Source organism: Pogoniulus pusillus, chromosome 7, assembly GCF_015220805.1.
Source record: "Pogoniulus pusillus isolate bPogPus1 chromosome 7, bPogPus1.pri, whole genome shotgun sequence".
NCBI lineage: Eukaryota > Metazoa > Chordata > Aves > Piciformes > Lybiidae > Pogoniulus > Pogoniulus pusillus.
In genome coordinates, this window is record NC_087270.1 from 36,478,131 (window position 1) to 36,497,340 (window position 19,210).

Here is a 19,210-nt window from a genome sequence, read left to right on the forward strand (position 1 = left end):
ACAGGGGTGGGAGGGACAGGGGCCACCCCCCAAGAGAGAGCCGGTTACCAATCAGAATCTGTTTTAATCATCATTGCAGTGTGTAAACATCAGTTACTGTCCATCAATGCTCTGGTCGTTCTGAGCAGCAGGAAATAGGTGGTTATAAAGCCTAGATTACGCTGGAGTCTATGAGCGGGTTAGAGAGGGGGCTCTGCACAGGGCCTACCCCTGGAGACAGCTTACTGCAGTTCCCCTGCAGAAACCTAAATGCTAATTTGGCATTTACAGAGCCTCATGAGTGGCTGCTCAGTGCCACTCAGAGCAGCTGCCTTCCTGCACAGCCGGGCACTTGGGGCAGGGGCAGCTCTGCTCCCCACCACACTGCTCCAGGGTTCAGCCTGGGCATGCCGCTTGGGTTGGAACAAGCCCTTCTCCCAGCTGGAGCCAGCAGCAGGAGGAGGTCAGCTGCCCCCAGCCCAAAGGAAGGCATTGGTGGGTTGAGGGCTTAGCCCTAGGGAGCAGGGGAAGGCGGATGGAGCGGGTGAGAGGCACATCGATTGCAACCTGACTGCAGGTCATACATTCCTCAGCGAAGGCCCTCGGCCAGTGCTGTCCAAGGAAGGCGCGGGGGTCCTTACAGATCTTCGTCACCGATGCCCTCAAAGGCATAATTGCCATGGAAGTCGTTGGCGCCCACGTCGTTAGCTGAGCTGGAGTGGCTAATCCCTCGCAGGCTGACAGAGGTGAGCTTGCTCTAGGGAGAGGGGAGGCATTAGGGTGGACCTCCACTCCCCCACAGGATGGTGACAGTGATGGTGCAGATGCACACAACTCACCGAGAGTTTGGCCATTGGCTCCCGGGAGGCATCAGGTGAGTCCTGTGGGGAGCAGCATGGTCAGTACATGACACCTACCATCTCCCTGCCCTCACCAGGGACAAGGCAAGGCCACCCTCCCTTCCCTCCCTCAGTGAGTCAGCTCCCAGGGATGTATCAAATACCCTTTTTCCCAGGGCTAAGGTAGCACACTTCAGCCCCAGACCTGCTGAACAGACATGGCACCTCTGGGGGTGGTGGGCACACAGTGATGGCCAGAGTCATGCCTGTCTCCCCTCCCAAAGTTGCAGAGTCTAACTTACCAGCAGTGGTGGTGATTTCACAGCTTGCTGGCTCTCTGAGCGACGCAGGGCCCCATTTACTCGACGACGAAACATCTGCAAGGAAGGAGCTGGGCTCAGCCATGGGGTCCCCAGGGGCAGCTCCAGAGGTTGAGATGGGCCCTGGAGATCCTTCATCTGGCCACATTCTCAGATCAAATGAGGCCCAGTGAGAACTCAGGGAGTCATAGGGGCAGGATGGGATCCCAGTCCAGAGATAGTATCTAGTCTCGCTCTCACCTTGCGGATGCTGCCTCCAGACTTTTTCACCATCAGCTCATCCACCATGGACTGTAGGCAGATGCTCAGCATGATGGCCTGCAAGAGAGAGGTGTCACAGGGCTACACACACCCCACAGCCTTCCCAATACCCTACCCTGAGCCCAGACCACCACATTGCTCCCATCCTTGCCCACCACTGGCCTAGCACCAGGCAGCCTTACCTGTGGACTGGTAATGGTAACCCACTGCAGTCGATCCTTGCTCATTAGGTACTCGAAAGCCAGCTCCAGCTTCACCTCGGACTTCCCTGGACTGCTCCCTGAGGGACCATTGCTCATAGGCACCTGCAAGGAGACATGCTGAGAGTAGAGCATCTGTAGAGCAAGCAAGCAGCTTCTCAGGCCCCAGGTGCTAGACACCCTGCCCAGCTCCCACTGGCCTTCCACCATTGTCAGGTTGCAAGTCCCCTCAAATGTCCTCACACCAACAACCCTTAATACATTTGTTAATCATCTGCACAAGGGGATCAAGGGTACCCTCAGTAAGTTTGCACACAACACCAAGTTGAGTGGGAGTGTTGCCGAGGGTCATGAGGCACTCAGGAGGATCTGGCCAGGCTGAATTGATGGGAGGAGACCAATGAGATGAGGTTCAAGAAAGTCAAGTGGCAGACCCTGTATGCGAGTCACAAGCACCCTGTGAATGCTCCAGGCTTCAGTCAGAGTGGCTGCAAAGCTGCCAGGTGAAAAAGAACCTGGAGATATTGGCCGACAGCTGAAGAAGAGACACCACCCCAAGAACACTGAGGTGCTGAAGCATGTCCAAAGAAGAACAACAAAGCTGATGAAGGATCTAGAGCACAAGTCCCAAAAGGAGCAGCTAAGGGAATTGGAGTTGATCAGCCTGGAGATAAGGAGGTTCAGGGAAGACCTTTCTGCTCTCTACTACTCCCTGAAAAGAGGCTGGATAGAGGTGGGGTCAGTCTCTTCTCTCAAAGAACAAGCAATAGGACAAAAGGAAATTGTCTCAAATAGTGCCAAGGTAGGTTTAGGTTGGACATGAGTAATAATTTCTTCCCCAAAAGGGTTGTCAAGCCCTGGAACAGGCTGCCCAGAGCATTTGCAGAGTCATCATCCCTGGAGGGGTTTAAAAGCTCTGTAGGTGTGGTGCAAAGGGACATGGTTTAGTGGTGACCTGGAAGTACTGGGTTAATGGTTGGACTCAATGATCTTAAAGGTCTCTTCCAACTAAAACCACTCTGTGATTCTGTGACCCCCAAAGCAGGACTCTCACCCTCCCCAGCTGGCTGGGCTGGAAGTGGGCAGCACAGCCAGAACCATTCCTAGGTGGAGCTGCCAGCGCAACAAGGTCCCAGCTCTCTGAGGCAGACAAGGGGCACTCACCGAGGATGTGACCCGCCAGCACCGCATGCGTGTGACCTTGAAGCTGCCCTCCTTGATCTGCTCGTTGGGCAGCCGCACCTGGAAGTTGAGCTCGTTGTTGCCAGCGCTGACGACAACGTGGCAACCCTTCTCCGGGAAGTCAGTGATGCAGGGGTCGAACTTGAGATAGCCATAGTACTTCAGGGTCTGCGCCAGCCGGATGAACTGCGGGCACAGCCCGGGACGGGGCTCAGCGCTGGCGGCAGCACTGCCCAGACCAGCGACAGGCGCCAAACGCAGCGCCACATCTTCGCGTAATGCTGAGAATACTCCAGCCAGAGCATTCTTCTTTGCCTTACCTCCTTCTTGGAGACTTTTTCCTGCAAGGACTTGAGCTGCCGGTGCTGTTCCTTGTTGACAGGGATCCACCCATGCTCAATATCTGACACCGTCTACCAGAGAATAGATGCTGGTGAGTAGCTGGGTCTGGAGCCATCCGAGACCCTGCACAGCCATAGCCAAGGGGTGCAGAGGCTCTCCTCACCCATCTGGGCTGCATCAATCCTCACCTGTGCATACAGCAAGTTCAACCCCACACGATGCTCCATTACATCATCGTCATAGGAGGAGTCCCAGTAGCTAGAAGGGAACCACACGGGTCAACCTGTTCCCCAGATCCTGAATAGTGATGGGGAGAAAAACACCCCACACACAAGGACAAGGTGCTGAGCTGGCTCTCTGACCAGCACCTCCAGTGACCTGCCAGTTGCCATGACCCTTTCAGATCTCTGTGTCATGGCTGAGGTGTGTTCCTGGTGGCCAAAGCACCCTGTGGTTGACAATCCAGGCAAGGGAGGGGTCCCTCTGCGAAGCAGAGACCCCCAGACACCAGCCCACTGTTCTAGCAGCCACTGCTACTCAACCCCCACTACTCACCTCTTGCGCAGGATGATCCTGAACTCGGGGTTGTGCAGGCTGGTTACAGACACATATGGCAGCTCAAACTCCTGCAGCTTCCGCACGACTGCAGAGAAATGGCAGCTCAGCAGTGGCCGTGGGCAGCATGAGCCCACCAGAGCCCCGCCAGTCAGGGCACTCAAGGGAGCCTCCTGCATCCCCACTACCCAGGACAGGGTGCTTGGGGTAAGGCACAGGGCAAATCTCCCACCACAGCCCTCATAAGGCTCCAGTTTGCTCTACTCACAGGAGAAAGCTCCATCCTTGGTCTCCCTCACTAGGAAGAGGCTAAAGTACCCAATCAGGTCATCTGGCAGGTCGAGCTTGGAGGCCACTGCCTAGGAGCGAGAGCAGGTCAATACTTCTTACAGAGAGCAATTCTACCTCCCTACACCACAGGAGGATCCAGCCCATGTACACCCTGAGACCTCCAGACAGGAAGGGAGTCTGTGATACTGGGAGCCTGGGCAGCGGGGACAGGTAGGACCTAGGGGATCATAGCAATGACAAAATGGCTGGGGACCTCCTGACATCAACCTCAGCCCAGAAAGGGGCACCAGCACATGGGGACACCCCTCCCAGCTTCAGCATTCTTCAACCTCCAAGACAACCCTTCTGAAGGGTATGGACAAGGCAGGATGGGCCAGGGCTGACAGACTGAGGGAAACCACAGAACTCTGGCTGGAGAAGCCTGTTTTGGCCAGCAGAGCAGCTCTGGCACCTCAAGGACGTCCTCCGTCTGGTCCGAGGTAAGGATGGTGACCTTGACCTTCTGGCCATTGGAGAGCAGCACTTCCAGCACCACCTCTTCTGTAGGTATCTGCTGTGTCTCCTGTAGAGAGAAACAAGGCTGGCACATTGGCTCCCCCACCCTTCACTGCCCCACAGTCCAAGGGCCCCGGTTCCCAGCACTCACCCCCGTGCAGGCTGCCCCAGCAGCCCACCACCTCCAGCGGCTCCAGCCCCCTCACCTGCTGGGCCTTGCGCAGGAAGCTGTTGAAGGTCTCACTGCCTCCCAGCATTGGGTCCTGCCTCACTGGAGGTGAAGATGAACAAGGAGTCAGACGTGACATGAGAAGTGTCACAACAACTTCCTGCAACCCTCCAGGCTTGGGGCAGAGTGGCTGGAAAGCTGCTCAGTGAAAAAGGACCTGGGGATGTTTGGTCAACAGCCCAGCTGACGACAAGCCAGCATGTGCCCAGGTGGTCAAGAAAACCAACAGCATCCTGGATGATGTCAGTAACAGTGTGGCCGGCAGGACCAGGGAAGCAATTGTCTTGAGCACTGGGGAGGCTCCACTCTGAACACTGCATTCAGTTTGGGGTCTCTCACTCCAAGAAGAACATTGAGGTACTGAAGCATGTCCGAAAAATGAAAACAAAGCTGGTGAAGGGTCTAGAGCACAGGTCTTGTAAGGGGCAGCTAAGAGAACTGGAGTTGCTTAGCCTGGAGAAAGGGAGGCCCAGTGGAGGCAATCTCACTCTCTACAATTCACTGAAAGGAGTTTGGAGAGAGGTAGAGGTTGGTCTCTTCTCCCAAGGAACAAGTGACAGGACAAGAAGAAATGGCCTCAAGTTGTGCTAACATAGGTTTAGGTTGGACAGGAGGCACAATTTCTCCCCCAAAAGGGTTGTCAAGGCCTGGAACAGGCTGCCCAGCACAGTGGTGAGGTCACCATCCCTGCAGAGATTGGAAAACCATGTAGGTGTGGTGTTAAGGTGACCTGGTAGTACAGTGTTAGCAGTAGAACTTGACCTTAAAAGTCTTTTCCAACCAAAACAACTCAGTGATTCCATGATTCTAAGGCAGATCAACACATGCCAGCACACATCCACTCTGCAGCCACTCAGAGCTACACGTGCCCTGCAGGTAAGATATGCACGAAGGTAGGCGCAGAATCCCTGCAGCTGAAGGCACCAGCAGGTCCCCACCTTTGCCAGCACTGGGACAAAGGAGATGATATCCATCTGACAAAACCAACCACTACCAGAGCTAGACTGAGAGCACCACGATGGGCCACAGTGTGAGGAGGAAGATGTGGACAGTGCCCTGAGCAACCAAGCTGCGGCAGCCAGCCCTGAGCCACAGCATGGGACACCCTCAGCTTACCTGCCTGCATGTACTTCTCCAGCTGTTCCCGTCGCTGCTCCACCTCTGCGGGGGTGAGTGTGAAGATCTTCTTTGGGGGGAAGGCCGGGACCACGTTAGCGCCATATTCCTTCCTCAGCTGGGAAGAGAGCAAGGCACTGCCGGAGCCTCCAAAGGAGACGGTGGGTGCTGTGACCCCTCCACCCCAACCGACTCCCAGAGCTCCAGTGCTCCACATCCACACGGTGCAGCCAGTGGTTTGCAAGCCCAGCCGCTTGCAGCTCCATACCTGCTCATGCAGCCCCAGGAGCTGGCTGTAGCGCACTCGGCAGTGCAACACCCCATTCACGTGGATGTTGTAAGCCTGGGGAGAGAGACAACAGTCAGATCCCACCACCTGATGGGACACCAGCACCCAGCTTGGAGAAAATCTGCCAGGGAGAAGCCCCTGCAGGGCCCAGCCTGAGACAAAGCTCCTGAGAACTCTGCCAAGGCACAGATGGAGCACCCTCCTGTCAGCAGAGCTCAGCTCCTGCCCCAAGAAATGCCAAGACTCCCCATGGTACCCTGTGCCAAGGTGGGCACTCCTGTGGGTGCTGGGTTTGGCTTGCAGACATCAGTCTGGATGCACCAATCTCAGCAGCATGCTGCCCAGACACCCTTCAGGTACTGCCCTGGAGAACACAGCTACACAGAGCTGTCCCTGGAGGGCCAGCACCTCTTCAGCTCTCACGGGCAGCAGCCCAGTGGACACCCAGGACTGCTGACAGAGACTGACACAGGCAGGCACAGCCATGATCCCCAACATGACCAGGACCACAAGGAGCTGTTGGTAGCAGCCAAGGGCTACGTGTTAAGTAAGCAAGGACAGATCAGACACTAGAAAAGCACCACAACGGCACTGAAAGGACTCCACGGAGCTGGTCCCTGTCGCTGTCTACTGGTGCTCCTCCGCCCTGGCTCAGCTTTCTGCTCACTGGCAGCCCCAAGTATTCCCCTGCCTCTGCACGCTGGGGCTACCCAGGGACAGCAGAGACATCGCTCCAGGCCACGCCAGAGCTCACTCTGGCTTCTCACGCTACCTTTCAGCAGCCCCTCTGCTCAGGAGCCCTGCAGAAGACTCAGGACACCACCGGGGATGCTAGGTGGCCCAGGCAGTATAAACTTGGAGGCCACACTGCCAGGGGTCTACATGGCATCACCAGCTCCTGCCCAGGCTCGGGGCTGTAAACGAGCTCGCTGATGCTAGGGATGAGCTCTATTCCAAAGCTGGAAACAAGGGCCCTGACACTAGGAACACGCTCTCTTCTGACACCCCTCTTCTGAGCTCTCCTCCGACTCTGATCACAGTCTTCCCCCGCCCAAAGAGCGCTTCTCCAGCGCTGAGGACAAGCTCTCCTCTGATTCTGGAGACGAGTTCTTCCCCCACCCAAGAAGCCATCGTGATACCGGAGGGCAAAGTGCAGGGAGCGACTCAGAGGCGGACACCTCGGGTGCAGCTTTGCTTCTGCAGCTTCGTTCAGCCGCAGCTGTCTGCGGATCAGCAGGTCCCTTCTCAGAGCCCTCCGCAGGTCACGGCCTGTCTGCGTCCCCGACGCACCGGCGAGACCCCCCGAGATGGATCTCGGCAGAGAGAGCAGGCAAGGGACTCCCCGCGAAAAGCAGCAGAGCAGCTGCGGGGCACGGGGCCCAGAGCCGCGGGGAGCACAGGTCGGGAGCAGCCTCACCGCCTCTGCGTACCCCGGGGTCTCCGCCGCTGCTGGGGTTCTCGGTACCGCGGATCTGCGGGATCCCCACCCCGCAGCACCGCTCCCCCTCCACCGCCCGGAGCAGCTGCCAGGCGGGAAGGCGTTCACAGCAAAACAGGAAGCCTGGACAGACGGATGGGCCAGGACGAGATGGGCCCCACGGACCGGACGGGGCCCTCGCCCGCTGTCCACCCCCGCCCGCAGCACATCGGGCCGGCCGCCCCTAGGACCTCGCTGAGTCTGCCAGGGTCTCCCTGGAGGGCTTCCCGCACCGCCTAGCCCGGCCCCAGACCCGGTCCTGGCCCGCACAGGCCATCCACCACCCCAGGCCTGCACGATCCCACCGGACCCGCTCCCGGACAGCGGCCCCGTTCCCGGCCCCGCTGGGCCGCATCGGAACCGGGTACCGCGGGCAGCTCCGTGCTGCTCCGGCCCCACTCACCACGTAGGCGGCTCCGCCTTCGCCGGCGCGGCTCTCGGTCTCGGGGATGGAGAAGTGCATGGCGGGGCCGGGACGGGGCCGGGGCCAGGGCCGGTGCGGGTCGCGCGCCCCCGCTACCCGCCGCGCGCCGCCATGTCGGGCCGGGCCCCGCGATGGCGCTGCCGGCGGAACCACCCGACGGGGCCGGACAGACCGCCAGCCCCGCCCCGCTCCCGGCGGCCCCCTCCTCGCCCCGAGCAACCCCGAGAAAGCCCCGTGCCGAGTGTCCGGGAGCGCTCCGGTGACGCCCCGCCGGCGCGCCTGGTGCTGGGAGCGGGGCGAGCCCGGGGAGGGGAGCCCGGGACAGTACTGGGAGCAGGAGCGCCCCCCCGCGCTCGGAGGGGGACGGCGGGGGCAGGACACTCCGGTAAAGGGAACGGCCCCCAGCACGGAGTGACGCCACCGGGCATCATGCGGAGCGCCGCTGACGTCACGACAGGGCTCGCAAAGCAGACTGGGTGGCACACGGCCCTCCGAGCCAGCAGGGGGCGCGGTGGGCAGGCGGCAGGTGTCATGGCGGAGCGGGTCGCGCCGGGCGGTGAGTGCGGGACCCGGAGCCGGGACCTCGAGGCGGTGGCGGGACCGCGCCCCCCCCGCGGCACCTGCTGGGCACCGCGCCCGCTCCCGCCTGTCCCGCTCCCTACCGGCCTCCCCGCAGCCCGCTCCTGCTCCCGCCGCCGGCCGCTCTCACGCTCTTTTCCTTCCAGGTACGGGCCCCGAAGCAGCTGTGCCGGTTCCGGCGGGATCGCAGGTAGGCAGAGGCAGGGACCGGCGTGGGGCTGGGGCCGAGGGCAGCGGGCCGTCTGACGGTCTGTGTCCGCAGGCCACGGAACTGTCCCGGGAGGAGAAGCTGCAGCTGCGGAAGGAGAAGAAGCAGCAGAAGAAGAAGAAGAAAAGCGAGAAGACAACCGAGCCCACGCAGCCCGGGACGCCCTCGGAGCCGGGACAGGCGGCAGGTGAGGACTCCCTTACGGTCAGGCATGCAGAGCTTTGCGCAGAGCTCCCCAGAGCGCTCATCGGGAAGGGGCTGGTGGACTCCGGGGCTGAGAACGGCCTCTGGCCGAAACAGTGCTGCTCTGGGTCCGTACTCTACTTGGAGGAAGCTGCAGCGGGCACTTCTCTGCACCTGGGTCCTGGTCCTCGCTGTACCAGCATTCTGGCCGCGACTGCGACGCAGTATCCTGTCCCCTCCCCACCTGAATACGGGGCTGGCCTGGTGTTTGCAAGAGTGATGGGATACAGGAGAAAATGGGGACTGGGTGCCACCTGCCCCTCCAAATGCAGACCCTTACACAGAGAAGGGTCTCCACACCGCGGGCTGCCCTGTGACAAAAGCTGGGCACAAATTCCCCATTTCTGTCTCCTGCAGAAGCTGCTCAACCCACGGCTCCCACAGCCTTGGCTGATGGCCCCAACGACAGTGAGAAGCCCTCAGGAGGGAAGAGCAAAGCTGAGCTGCGAGCAGAGCGCCGGGCCAAGCAAGAGGCTGAGCGAGCCCAGAAGCAAGCCAAGAAAGCAGAGCAGAGCCAAGCAGCCACAGCAGCCAAGCCCAGGCTGATGCCCACTGAGCCTCAAACTGGTAAAGCTGTCATCACAGGGTGCAGGGGGTGGGTGAGTGGAGGCCCGAGATGGGCCCCTATCAGCCCAGCCCTTCATGGTGCCTTGAGCACTGTCCTAACTTGTGCCTTCTCAGTCTTGGGCAGGCTGGGGGCTGTACCAGGGTGGTGTGATCTTACACCATCCCCCCACTGTCCTCACAGTGGTGAAACGGCTGCCGGAGCACGTGCAGGTGGATGACCCTGCTGCCCAGAGGAAGCTGGCCAAGAAGCTGGAGCGACAGCAGGTCAGAGGAGAGCTGGGTGACTGACTGCGTGCCTCAGCGCAGTCATGCTGCAGAGGGCTGTGGTGGGGGCCAGGCTGTGAGTGTGGTGGGGCTGGGGCCTTCTCTGCTGGGACAGAGGACATGGCAGGTGTGCCACAGGTGAGTGCTGGGTGTCATCAGTGGCACTGGAGTGGACGGGGCTGTATGGCAGCCTCGGGTAAATGATCCTCAGCCCCTCACTCCAAGAAGGACATTGAGGTGCTGGAACATGTCCAGAGAAGTGCAGCAAAGCACTCCTGGAGAACAGGTCTTAAGAAGAATGTCTGAGGGAACTAGCATTGTTCAGCCTGGAGAAGAGCAGGGGAGGCACCACTCCATTACTCTCTGAAGGGAGGTTGTAGCAAGGCAGGATTTAGTCTCTTCTCCCAAGGAACAAGCCACAGGACATGAGGTAATGGCCTCAAGTTGAGCCAGAGGAGGTTTGGGTTGAACACGAGGAACAGTTTCTTCTCTAAAAGAGTTGTCAAGGCCTGGAACAGTCTGCTTAGGGCAGTGATGGAGTCATCATTAATGGAGGGGTTTAAAAGCCATGTAGGTGTGGTGATGAGGGAGCATGGTTTGGTGGTGACCTGGCAGTGCTGGATTAACAGTTGAACTAAATGTTCTTGAAGGTCTTTTCCAACATAAACGATTCTATTATTCTGTCATCCACACTGTTTGGCTGTAGGTGCCTCTGAGGCAGGACTATGGCACCAAGGTCAACCTGTTTTCCCACTTGCACCAGTACAGCCGGAAGAAGCCACTGACACAGCAGATGAGGTACGTGGCCTTCCCAGCCCAGCTCTCTAGCAATCATTTTGCTCTGCTCTGGCTGGCCTGGCTGCAAAAAAGGTGTGTCCTGTGTGGTTCTGCATGAGCCATCATGCAGGTTCTGCATACAGATTACCTATGTGGGGTTCTGCATGTGGATTAGGCATGATGAGGTGTTGAGGGACCCCTTTGCTTGCCTTGAGAAACAGAAGTAGCCCATGGATGGCTCAACTTGAGGAGTGCATGGCCACAGTAGAATGGGCTGTGGGGTTACCGTGGCTCCTCAGGTCATACAACAAGCACGGGCCAGCTTTCAGCTCCCCCTTGGACTGTCCTGGTGATTGTTTGCCTGGAGCCTGGCAGCGAGTTGTTTTGTTCCTGGGCTGTAGAGGCCTGTGCTGAGAGCTCTCACATCTGTCCCTGCAGCATCCCCTCCACGGTCATCCACCCAGCTGTCGTGCGCTTAGGCCTCCAGTACTCCCAGGGCATCATCAATGGCTCCAATGCCCGTTGCATCGCTCTGCTGGAAGTCTTCAAACAGGTATGACAGCAGCTACCTGTTCCCTCCAGGCCAAGGCATCTCTTCCTATTCCCTGACTACTGAGGCTATATTTGTGCTCAGTCATCTTTGCCCTGTTCCTTCTGACCATGCCCAGGTCTGGCATGCTGTTCTGGTGCTGACACTGCAGATTTGAGCTCTTGAAACACCTCTTTACCTGCCCATGTGTGCCCCTGTGCCTTGTTCACAGCCCCTTGGTCGAGGGCGATGTTGTTCCAAAAAGGGGCTCATGCTCTCGTTTTGTCCTAGCTGATCCGAGACTACTCAACTCCTCCCAATGAGGAGCTGTCACGGGACCTGGTGGCCAAGCTGAAGCCACACATCAGGTGAGCAGGTGGGGCAGGGGATTCTACCTCTCTGCTTTGTTCTGGTGAGAACCTACCTGCGGTGCTGTGTCCAGCTGTGGAGTCCACAGCACAGGAAAGAAACAGACCTGTTGGAGGTTCAGAGCAGGCCACAAGTAAGACCCAAGGGCTAGAACCCTTCTCCTGTGAGAACAGGCTCAGAGAGCTGGGGGTCGTTCAGCCTGAAGAGGTGGCTCCACAGAGACCTTATTGCAGCCTTCCAGTACTTAGAGGGGTTGATAAGAGAAAAAGATGGGGCCAGACTTTTTAGCAGAGCCTGTTGTGACAGGACAAGGAGTGAGAGTTTTAAACTGAAAGGGATGATTTGGGCTGGACAGAAGAAAGGTGTTCTTCACTATGAGGGTGGTGAGATACTCACCCAGGTTGCCCAGAGAGGTGGTAGGTGGCCCATCTCTGGCCTGCTCTGAGCAACTTGCTTTACTTGAAGATTTCCAGGTGATGGGTTGTACCGGATGATCTTGGAGGTCTCTTCCAACCTGCTTGATTCTATGATTCTATGTCCGTGCTCACTGTGGGAGTGTGGAACTAAATGATCTTTCAAGGTACCTTCCCACCCACACCATTCTGTGGATTTGATGTGAGGCTCCCAGTGCTGGAGTAGGGGAACTGAAAGTAGTGGTCCAACAGTTGTCTTTCTGGGTTGTTGTCCACCCAAACACAGGCTGACTTTTAGGGGTCTGAGTTCTGCCTCCCTGCCTGTCAACCCCAGCAGCACCCTCCCTTTCTCTCTCCCTGTTCCTCTGAAGCTAAGCCTGTTTCCTCTCTGCAGCTTCCTGAACCAGTGCCGGCCCCTTTCAGCCAGCATGGGCAATGCCATTAAGTTCCTCAAGAAGGAGATCTCCTCCCTGCCTGACACCCTGAGAGAGGAGGAGGTGAGTGGCCTCATGGAAGCAGCAGAGGACAGCCCTGGTGCACTGTGGGAAGGTGATAAGATGAGACTGGGAGCAGGGCTGCAGGGAAGCTGGAGGACTTGGCCACCACTGTCAACAGCCATGGCCTGAGTGGGGACTGGCCAGACCTGCTGCCCATCAAATGACTCTTGAGTAGCTGCAGGACTTGCAGGATGGTTGCACCAGTGGTGTGCACTGCTGGAAGGGCACCAAGGCCATAGCAGCTAGGCACCATTAGCTGCCTTGGCTCACCAGGACTGGCTCTGGTCATTTTTGACAGTGTCAGTGAAGTCACAGATGAGGGTTTTTGGTGCTCCTACACGTAAAGCTCCCAAGGAGCCCATGGGCCAAGGGGCAAGACGGTGGTGGTATGTGACAAGAGGCCCCCTGAGGCTGCACGGTAGTGGGCTGAGAAGAGTCTGAGCACTAAAATCTCCATGTCATGACCAGAGTGACTGACCCAGAAGGTGTGGAGAGATAGTTTGCGGAGCAGCTGAGGGTCTGGTGGCGACTTGAACACATGCTGAGGCACCATGGTCTGCTGAGACAAGAGCAATCCCGTGTGTCCTGCCTGTGTCCCCCGCTCTAGGGGAAGGTGCTGCTCACCATATAGGCTGTTAGAGAGCAGGGTGGGGTTCTCTGCCAGTGGGCAGATCTGCAGGGAACAGCAGTGTGACAAAGCCATGCTGCACGTGATGGCTCTGTCTTTCCAGGCAAAGGAGAAGCTGCAGGACACTATTGACAAATATCTGCGGGAGAAGATCCTTTTGGCAGCTGAAGCCATTTCAAGGTCTGCCTTTGAGAAGATAAATGACAACGATGTGATCCTGGTGTATGGATGGTAAGAGGAGAGGGCAGCAGGGCAGTTGAGTGAATGTGGGACATAGCTAAGAGAACTGGGGTTCACCCTGGAGAAGAGGAGGCTGAGAGGAGACTATTGCTCTCTACAACTCTCATAAAGAAGTTAGAATGAGATGGGGTCCACCTCTTCTCCCAGGTGACAGGACAAGAGGAAACGGCCTCAAGTTGCACTGGGGGAGGTTTAGGCTGAGCATAAAGAACAGTTTCTTCCCCAAAAGGCTTGTCAGGTCTTGGACCAGGCTGCTCAGGGTAGTGGTGGAGTCATTATCTGTGTAGAAGTGGTGATGAGGGACATGGTTTAGTGGTGATCTGGCAGTGCTGGGTTAACTGTTGGACTCAATCTTACAGGGCTCTCCCAAGCAAGACAGTTTGATGGTTCCATGATTCTGTTGTAACAGTGGCTGTCTGAGGGTGAGGACAAAGAGCATTGGCTTGGAATCAGCATTGGCTAATGCGACACAGATGAGTTGTCAGTGCTTCAGGAGAAGCAGGGAGCTCTTTAGGACTCTGGCTCCATCCTGGGAGATGAGTAGGCTGAGCGCTCTTGTCACAAGGAGGTGACAGGGCACTTTTAGCCTGGCAGCTGCCAGGAGGCATTCAGAGCACAGCAGGCAGTGTTGGCAGGTCTGGCTATGAGCAGGTGCCCCTGGAAGTCCTTGCTGTTGGGAAGTGCATTCTGCTGGTGTCATTCCTGATACCTCAACATGCTGGGACAGGCCAGATGTCAGAAGGCCTCACATTCATTGGAGGAAGAGACAGGGAGGATCTGATCGAATATCCTTATACTGGCCTGTACTGATGATTGTACCGTTAGGACCTCAGTCTTGATCTGTGGATGCCTGAGTTGGCCATTTCAGCCATTTCCCTAGCCCAGACCTGCCAGCATGTGGCATTACAGCAGTGGACATTGCCAGGGCTGGGCTGGGAAGTGTCTGACAGAGGCTTAGAGCCATTTTCTGTACCCAAGGCTTGCCTGTGAGACTTTGCTGTTCTGTTCAGGGCTCAGCACTGTCACCTGTGGACAGGAGTCCAGAGTTAAGTTCAAAGAAACCCAGATTCACCACTCCAATACAGGGCACTTTGGGAGCAGCCATGGCTCTCCACTGGCATTTTAAACACACTGCAGCAAGGCCAAAAGTTGGGAAAGGTCAGGAGTCCTTTGAGGGACTCTGTCCCAGAAAGTCAAGGTGGGCAAAGGACCCAGAGACAGCCGTGGCAAAACGGAGTCCAGACATAGTGCATTCTCTGGGTGATGGGTAGAGAAAGAAGCAGGGGCAGGAGGGCATGGAATATTAGGAGGAGGAAACTCAGAGAAGGTCTGAAGGGGGAGTTCCTTGCTGTGGTCATGGACAGGTTAGTGCTGCTTCTAGAGGGGGCTGAGACATCACTTTTCCTAGAGGCTGATTCCCTGTGCAAGGACAGGGAGAGGGGCCTGGGAAGCGAGTGTTGTAGGGGGTTGCTGGGAAAAGGCAGCACTTGTCATGGTCAGGCTGGACACTGGCTTTGCCTGGCCTCATCTTGAGGCAGCACCACCCCCTCAGGGAGTCAGTGAGAGCCTTTCTGCTACCCTGGATAAGAGAGATGCTTAATTTGGGTTGGATATGCTGACGACCTGTGGTGGCAGCTGGCAGTACCCATGTTGCTGCAGCTGCTAGCAGCCGTCCTCTTCTCTGGGGCACCTGTTTGGGCTCTCCCCAGGGCAGCAGCCCATGCTGATGCTTAGGAAGCCTCCTGCCTGGCATCTAATGAGTCCCACACTGGAGGCAGCACTGAGGGGAGAGCCCTGGCACTAGGCGGCATTTCTGGGCAATGCCACCGGTGCAGGGTGACCAGGTGCCAAGTGAGAGCTTGGCATGGCAGGATGGGACAACCTCCTTCCTAATGGGTGTCTGTCAGCTCCTCCTTGGTGAACCGCACGCTGTGTGATGCCCACGCGAAGAAGGGCCGAGCCTTTCGCGTGATCGTGGTGGACAGCCGACCGCGACTGGAGGGCCGGGAGACGCTGCGCCGGCTGGTGCGGAAAGGCCTTCACTGCACCTACGTCATGATCAATGCCATCTCCTACGTGCTGCCCGAGGTGAGGGGCTGTGCTAAGGGGAGCAGTGGGCACAGCGTAGGCTGCATGTGTGGTGAGAGGTGCTGATGGATCTCTGCACTGCCCCGACAGGTCTCCAAAGTGCTGCTAGGAGCCCACGCGCTCCTGGCCAATGGCTCTGTCATGTCCCGGGTGGGGACATCCCAGATAGCACTGGTCTCCAAGGCCTACAATGTGCCTGTCCTGGTGTGCTGTGAGACCTACAAGTTCTGTGAGAGAGTGCAGACAGACTCTTTCGTCTCCAACGAGCTGGGTATGATTTCAGTTCCCTTCCTCCCACCTGGAACCTGTCCCCTCTTCCTGCTGCTTCCCAGGACAGGCAGCTCTGCCCTGTCTGTTCCCTTCCTGGGCAAGCAGCCACTGCTCACACAGAGGGTGGCCTGACAGGACGGAGAGGTGGTGTCCCTGCCCATGATCTCACTGGATACTGCTCTCTGCAGATGATCCTGATGACCTCATCGTGCTCCGAAAGGGCCAGGCCCAGCTGGGTGGCTGGGCAGAGAACAAGTCCTTGCGCCTCCTCAACCTGGTCTATGATGTGACGCCGCCTGACCTGGTGGATCTGGTCATCACGGACTTGGGCATGATCCCCTGCACCTCGGTCCCTGTTGTCCTGCGTGTCAAAAGTGTGGATCAATAGTGGGAGTGGCTGCATGGACATTAATAAACCGTGATAGACTCTGTCTAACTTGTGTGGTATGGCAGGAGTCCTGGTGCCCCTTTTACCCAAGGCTGAGCTCTTTGCCTGGGCTTGCTGGCAGTTCTGCCCAGCTCTGCCTGGGCCTTCTCCTGCTTCAGCTTGCAAAGGAGAAATGAGCCCTTCCTCTGGGACCTGGGGGAATTGGTGACACACTGCTAATGGACCCTTGTTCTGGCTCCAGTTCTGGCACCGTCTTGAATTGGGCTTGTGTGGGAGAGTCAGACAACTCTGACCCTGCAGTACTCAGCAGTCCTGAAAGAGAGACCCTCTTGAGCAGAGGCAGGGGACTCTGGTGTGGGGAGTCGTAGTGTTTTTGAGTGCAAAGGGACCTTTAAAGGTCATCTACTCCAATGCCAGCTGCAGAACGGGTCCTTCTGTCTCCTACTACCAGCCGTGCAGCCTCCCAGGTGCCATCAGGGGATATGGATGGGGCCGGAGGAGCCAGCTCCCTCCTGACCGTGAACCTCAAGCCGAGGCCTGCCCGCGTTAAACGGCCGGAGTCAGCCGTGCATGGCTGAGATGCTGCGGTCCAGCCGCTGCTCCGTGGGTGGGGCACCAAGGATTATCTAGGACCACTTGCCGGGAACCAAAATTGCCCCAGCGCCTCCACTCCCACACTTCGGGGGCTGGGCCTTGTGGGCTCTGGGCGGGGCCATGCAGATTAGAGACCGCGCAGAATGCTGGGAGCCGACCTGTCAGCCAAAAAACCGGGCACGGGCAAGGCGGCGGTGGCAGAGCAGAGGTGTCTACAAGACAGAGGTGTCAGGATGCAGCATGGTGGGGTGTGTGGGGTGTCTGAGTGGTGCAGGGGTATCCGTGTCTTAAGACTGTGTGCGTCGGCAGGTGGTGCGGTGTTGTTGTGGGTAATAGCATACTTACCTGGCAGGGGAGACACCATGATCAGGCAGGTGGTTTTCCCAGGGCGAGGCTCATCCTTTGCACTCCGGGTGTGCTGACCCCTGCGATTTCCCCAAATGCGGGAAACTCGACTGCATAATTTGTGGTAGTGGGGGACTGCGTTCGCGCTCTCCCCTGGCTTTCTGCTGTCCTAAAAATAGCTTTTGCAGTGGTGTCGCGCAGGGCAAGTCTTCGTTCTGGAGTTACCCCTGCGGGCAGTGTTCAAGGTAACTTGTTTCCCAAGCCCAGCGCTTCGCCCCGAGTGGGGAACCTTCCTTCCTGCCGGAACCCCTGGCCGTCGGCTTCCATCCCGACAGAGACCGTAAGGAGATCTTGTGCCCCTTCTAAAAAACTCCGCTGGAGCAACTTAAAGATAAACCAGGCTTGGAAATTACGCCGCTACCGCACATACAACCCTTCTCTTTGCCACAGAAAAACGGTCCCCGCCCAGCCGTGCACAGAGCTGGGATGCACAAGGGTGCGGAGCGGTGGGGCCGAGGAAGGCAGGGCTGCACATTGGCGTGTGACAAGCGGTGCCGGGGAAGGGCAGCGCAAGGGCAGCAGGACGCCAAAGCGGGGATAAGAACGGGCACATGTGAGATGGGTACTCAGCAGCCTCGCCAGCTGCCGTGGACACCGACTCGCTGCAGGCTAACCAAAAACAAAGTGAAAAGCCAGAGCCGTGGCACTAGAACGCAGCACCAGCTAGGTCTGTTTTTTGCCACCACAATGCCAGGGGAGAGCGCGAACGCAGTCCCCCACTACCACAAATTATGCAGTCGAGTTTCCCGCATTTGGGGAAATCGCAGGGGTCAGCACACCCGGAGTGCAAAGAATGAGCCTCGCCCTGGGAAAACCACCTGCCTGATCATGGTGTCTCCCCTGCCAGGTAAGTATGCTTTCACCAACAACAACACCGCACCGCACGAACACACACACACACTCAACACACGCATACCCCTGCGCCGCGCACACGACACACACACACAAGGAGGCCCCTTCCCGACCAGCCTCTCTCGCAGGTACACCCCCGCTTCCACCGACGCCGCCTGCCACAGCCCGGCTCTACGGGGACCGGCGGCACACCGGCGGCAGACCGGCATCCTGCGCGCTCTCTGATCTGCATGGCCCCGCCTCGGGACCCCAAGCCCAGCCCCGCCGCTTCGGGCCCGCTCTGCCGCCAGCGGCGCTGTTCCTGTCGTGCTGCCCCTCTCGGCAGGTCGAAGCCTTTTCCCCGCTGTAGCGGGACGAGGCCCGGACCGGCGCACGGTTCGCTGTCTAGGAGTGACACTGGGGCTGCCGGCACCCGGGGCCAGGCTGTGAGCAGGATCTGCTCCCCTCGGCCAAGGCTTGGGAGGTGGCTGCGGACTCGCGAGGCGCAACCGACAGCGGACACGGGTGGCTCTGGCCGGCAGATCTCGCCAGACCCTTCACCCCTTCGTTAACCGGGTCTCGCCGGGGCTTCAGGTCGCGCCGGCGCATATCCCTGAGCTGCCTCTGGAGGCCCCCTCCTGCCCCGGGCGCTCGCACTGGCTGCTCCAGAGAGGCAGTGCCCCTCGGCTCCCTCGCACCGCTGCCCCCGCGTCTGTCCTGCTCTGCGGGCTGCGGCGCGGTCCCCCTCCGCTCTGACAGCGGAAGGTTCGGGTGCGGCAGGCGCCCGCCAAGCCGCGATGAGCGAGAGGTCCTGCGGCATCGGGGGCGGGGTGTTTGGAAGAGGGGGATGGGCACAAGAGACAGCGCCGCTGGCGGCAGAGCGGGCCCGAAGCGGCGGGGCTGGGCTTGGGGTCCCGAGGCGGGGCCATGCAGATCAGAGAGCGCGCAGGATGCCGGTCTGCCGCCGGTGTGCCGCCGGTCCCCGTAGAGCCGGGCTGTGGCAGGCGGCGTCGGTGGAAGCGGGGGTGTACCTGCGAGAGAGGCTGGTCGGGAAGGGGCCTCCTTGTGTGTGTGTGTCGTGTGCGCGGCGCAGGGGTATGCGTGTGTTGAGTGTGTGTGTGTGTTCGTGCGGTGCGGTGTTGTCGTTGGGGAAAGCATACTTACCTGGCAGGGGAGACACCATGATCAGGCAGGTGGTTTTCCCAGGGCGAGGCTCATCCTTTGCACTCCGGGTGTGCTGACCCCTGCGATTTCCCCAAATGCGGGAAACTCGACTGCATAATTTGTGGTAGTGGGGGACTGCGTTCGCGCTCTCCCCTGG

General features: G+C 58.6%; 2 protein-coding genes and 3 non-coding genes across 5 annotated transcripts; 3 read left to right on the plus strand and 2 right to left on the minus strand.

Annotated features, from left to right (window-relative positions):
* Window positions 1-44: 44 nt before the first annotated feature.
* Window positions 45-8,089, minus strand: SNX17 (sorting nexin 17). Its single transcript, XM_064146481.1, has 15 exons — window positions 7,979-8,089; window positions 6,078-6,152; window positions 5,810-5,927; window positions 4,671-4,735; window positions 4,421-4,531; window positions 3,947-4,037; window positions 3,679-3,766; window positions 3,312-3,381; window positions 3,102-3,194; window positions 2,764-2,967; window positions 1,582-1,704; window positions 1,379-1,456; window positions 1,121-1,195; window positions 819-860; window positions 45-736 (listed from the first exon to the last, which is right to left on the minus strand). The coding sequence occupies exons 1-15, from the start codon at window positions 8,036-8,038 to the stop codon at window positions 617-619; spliced, it is 1,413 nt and encodes a 470-aa protein (XP_064002551.1). The 5' UTR covers window positions 8,039-8,089; the 3' UTR covers window positions 45-616.
* A 135-nt stretch (window positions 8,090-8,224) lies between these two features.
* Window positions 8,225-17,155, plus strand: EIF2B4 (eukaryotic translation initiation factor 2B subunit delta). Its single transcript, XM_064146471.1, has 13 exons — window positions 8,225-8,555; window positions 8,725-8,768; window positions 8,841-8,973; window positions 9,387-9,596; window positions 9,778-9,860; window positions 10,567-10,658; window positions 11,076-11,190; window positions 11,458-11,534; window positions 12,343-12,445; window positions 13,177-13,304; window positions 15,221-15,401; window positions 15,492-15,672; window positions 15,860-17,155. Exons 1-13 carry the CDS (start codon window positions 8,429-8,431, stop codon window positions 16,057-16,059), a joined length of 1,674 nt encoding a protein of 557 aa, XP_064002541.1. The 5' UTR covers window positions 8,225-8,428; the 3' UTR covers window positions 16,060-17,155.
* Window positions 16,991-17,154, plus strand: LOC135177203 (U1 spliceosomal RNA). Its single transcript, XR_010302973.1, has one exon. It is a non-coding gene; the product is annotated as a U1 spliceosomal RNA (small nuclear RNA).
* A 594-nt stretch (window positions 17,156-17,749) lies between the features above and the next one.
* Window positions 17,750-17,913, minus strand: LOC135177207 (U1 spliceosomal RNA). Its single transcript, XR_010302977.1, has one exon. It is a non-coding gene; the product is annotated as a U1 spliceosomal RNA (small nuclear RNA).
* A 1,132-nt stretch (window positions 17,914-19,045) lies between these two features.
* LOC135177212 (U1 spliceosomal RNA) lies at window positions 19,046-19,209 on the plus strand. The gene has a single exon (XR_010302981.1). It is a non-coding gene; the product is annotated as a U1 spliceosomal RNA (small nuclear RNA).
* The last annotated feature ends 1 nt before the right edge of the window (window position 19,210 follows it).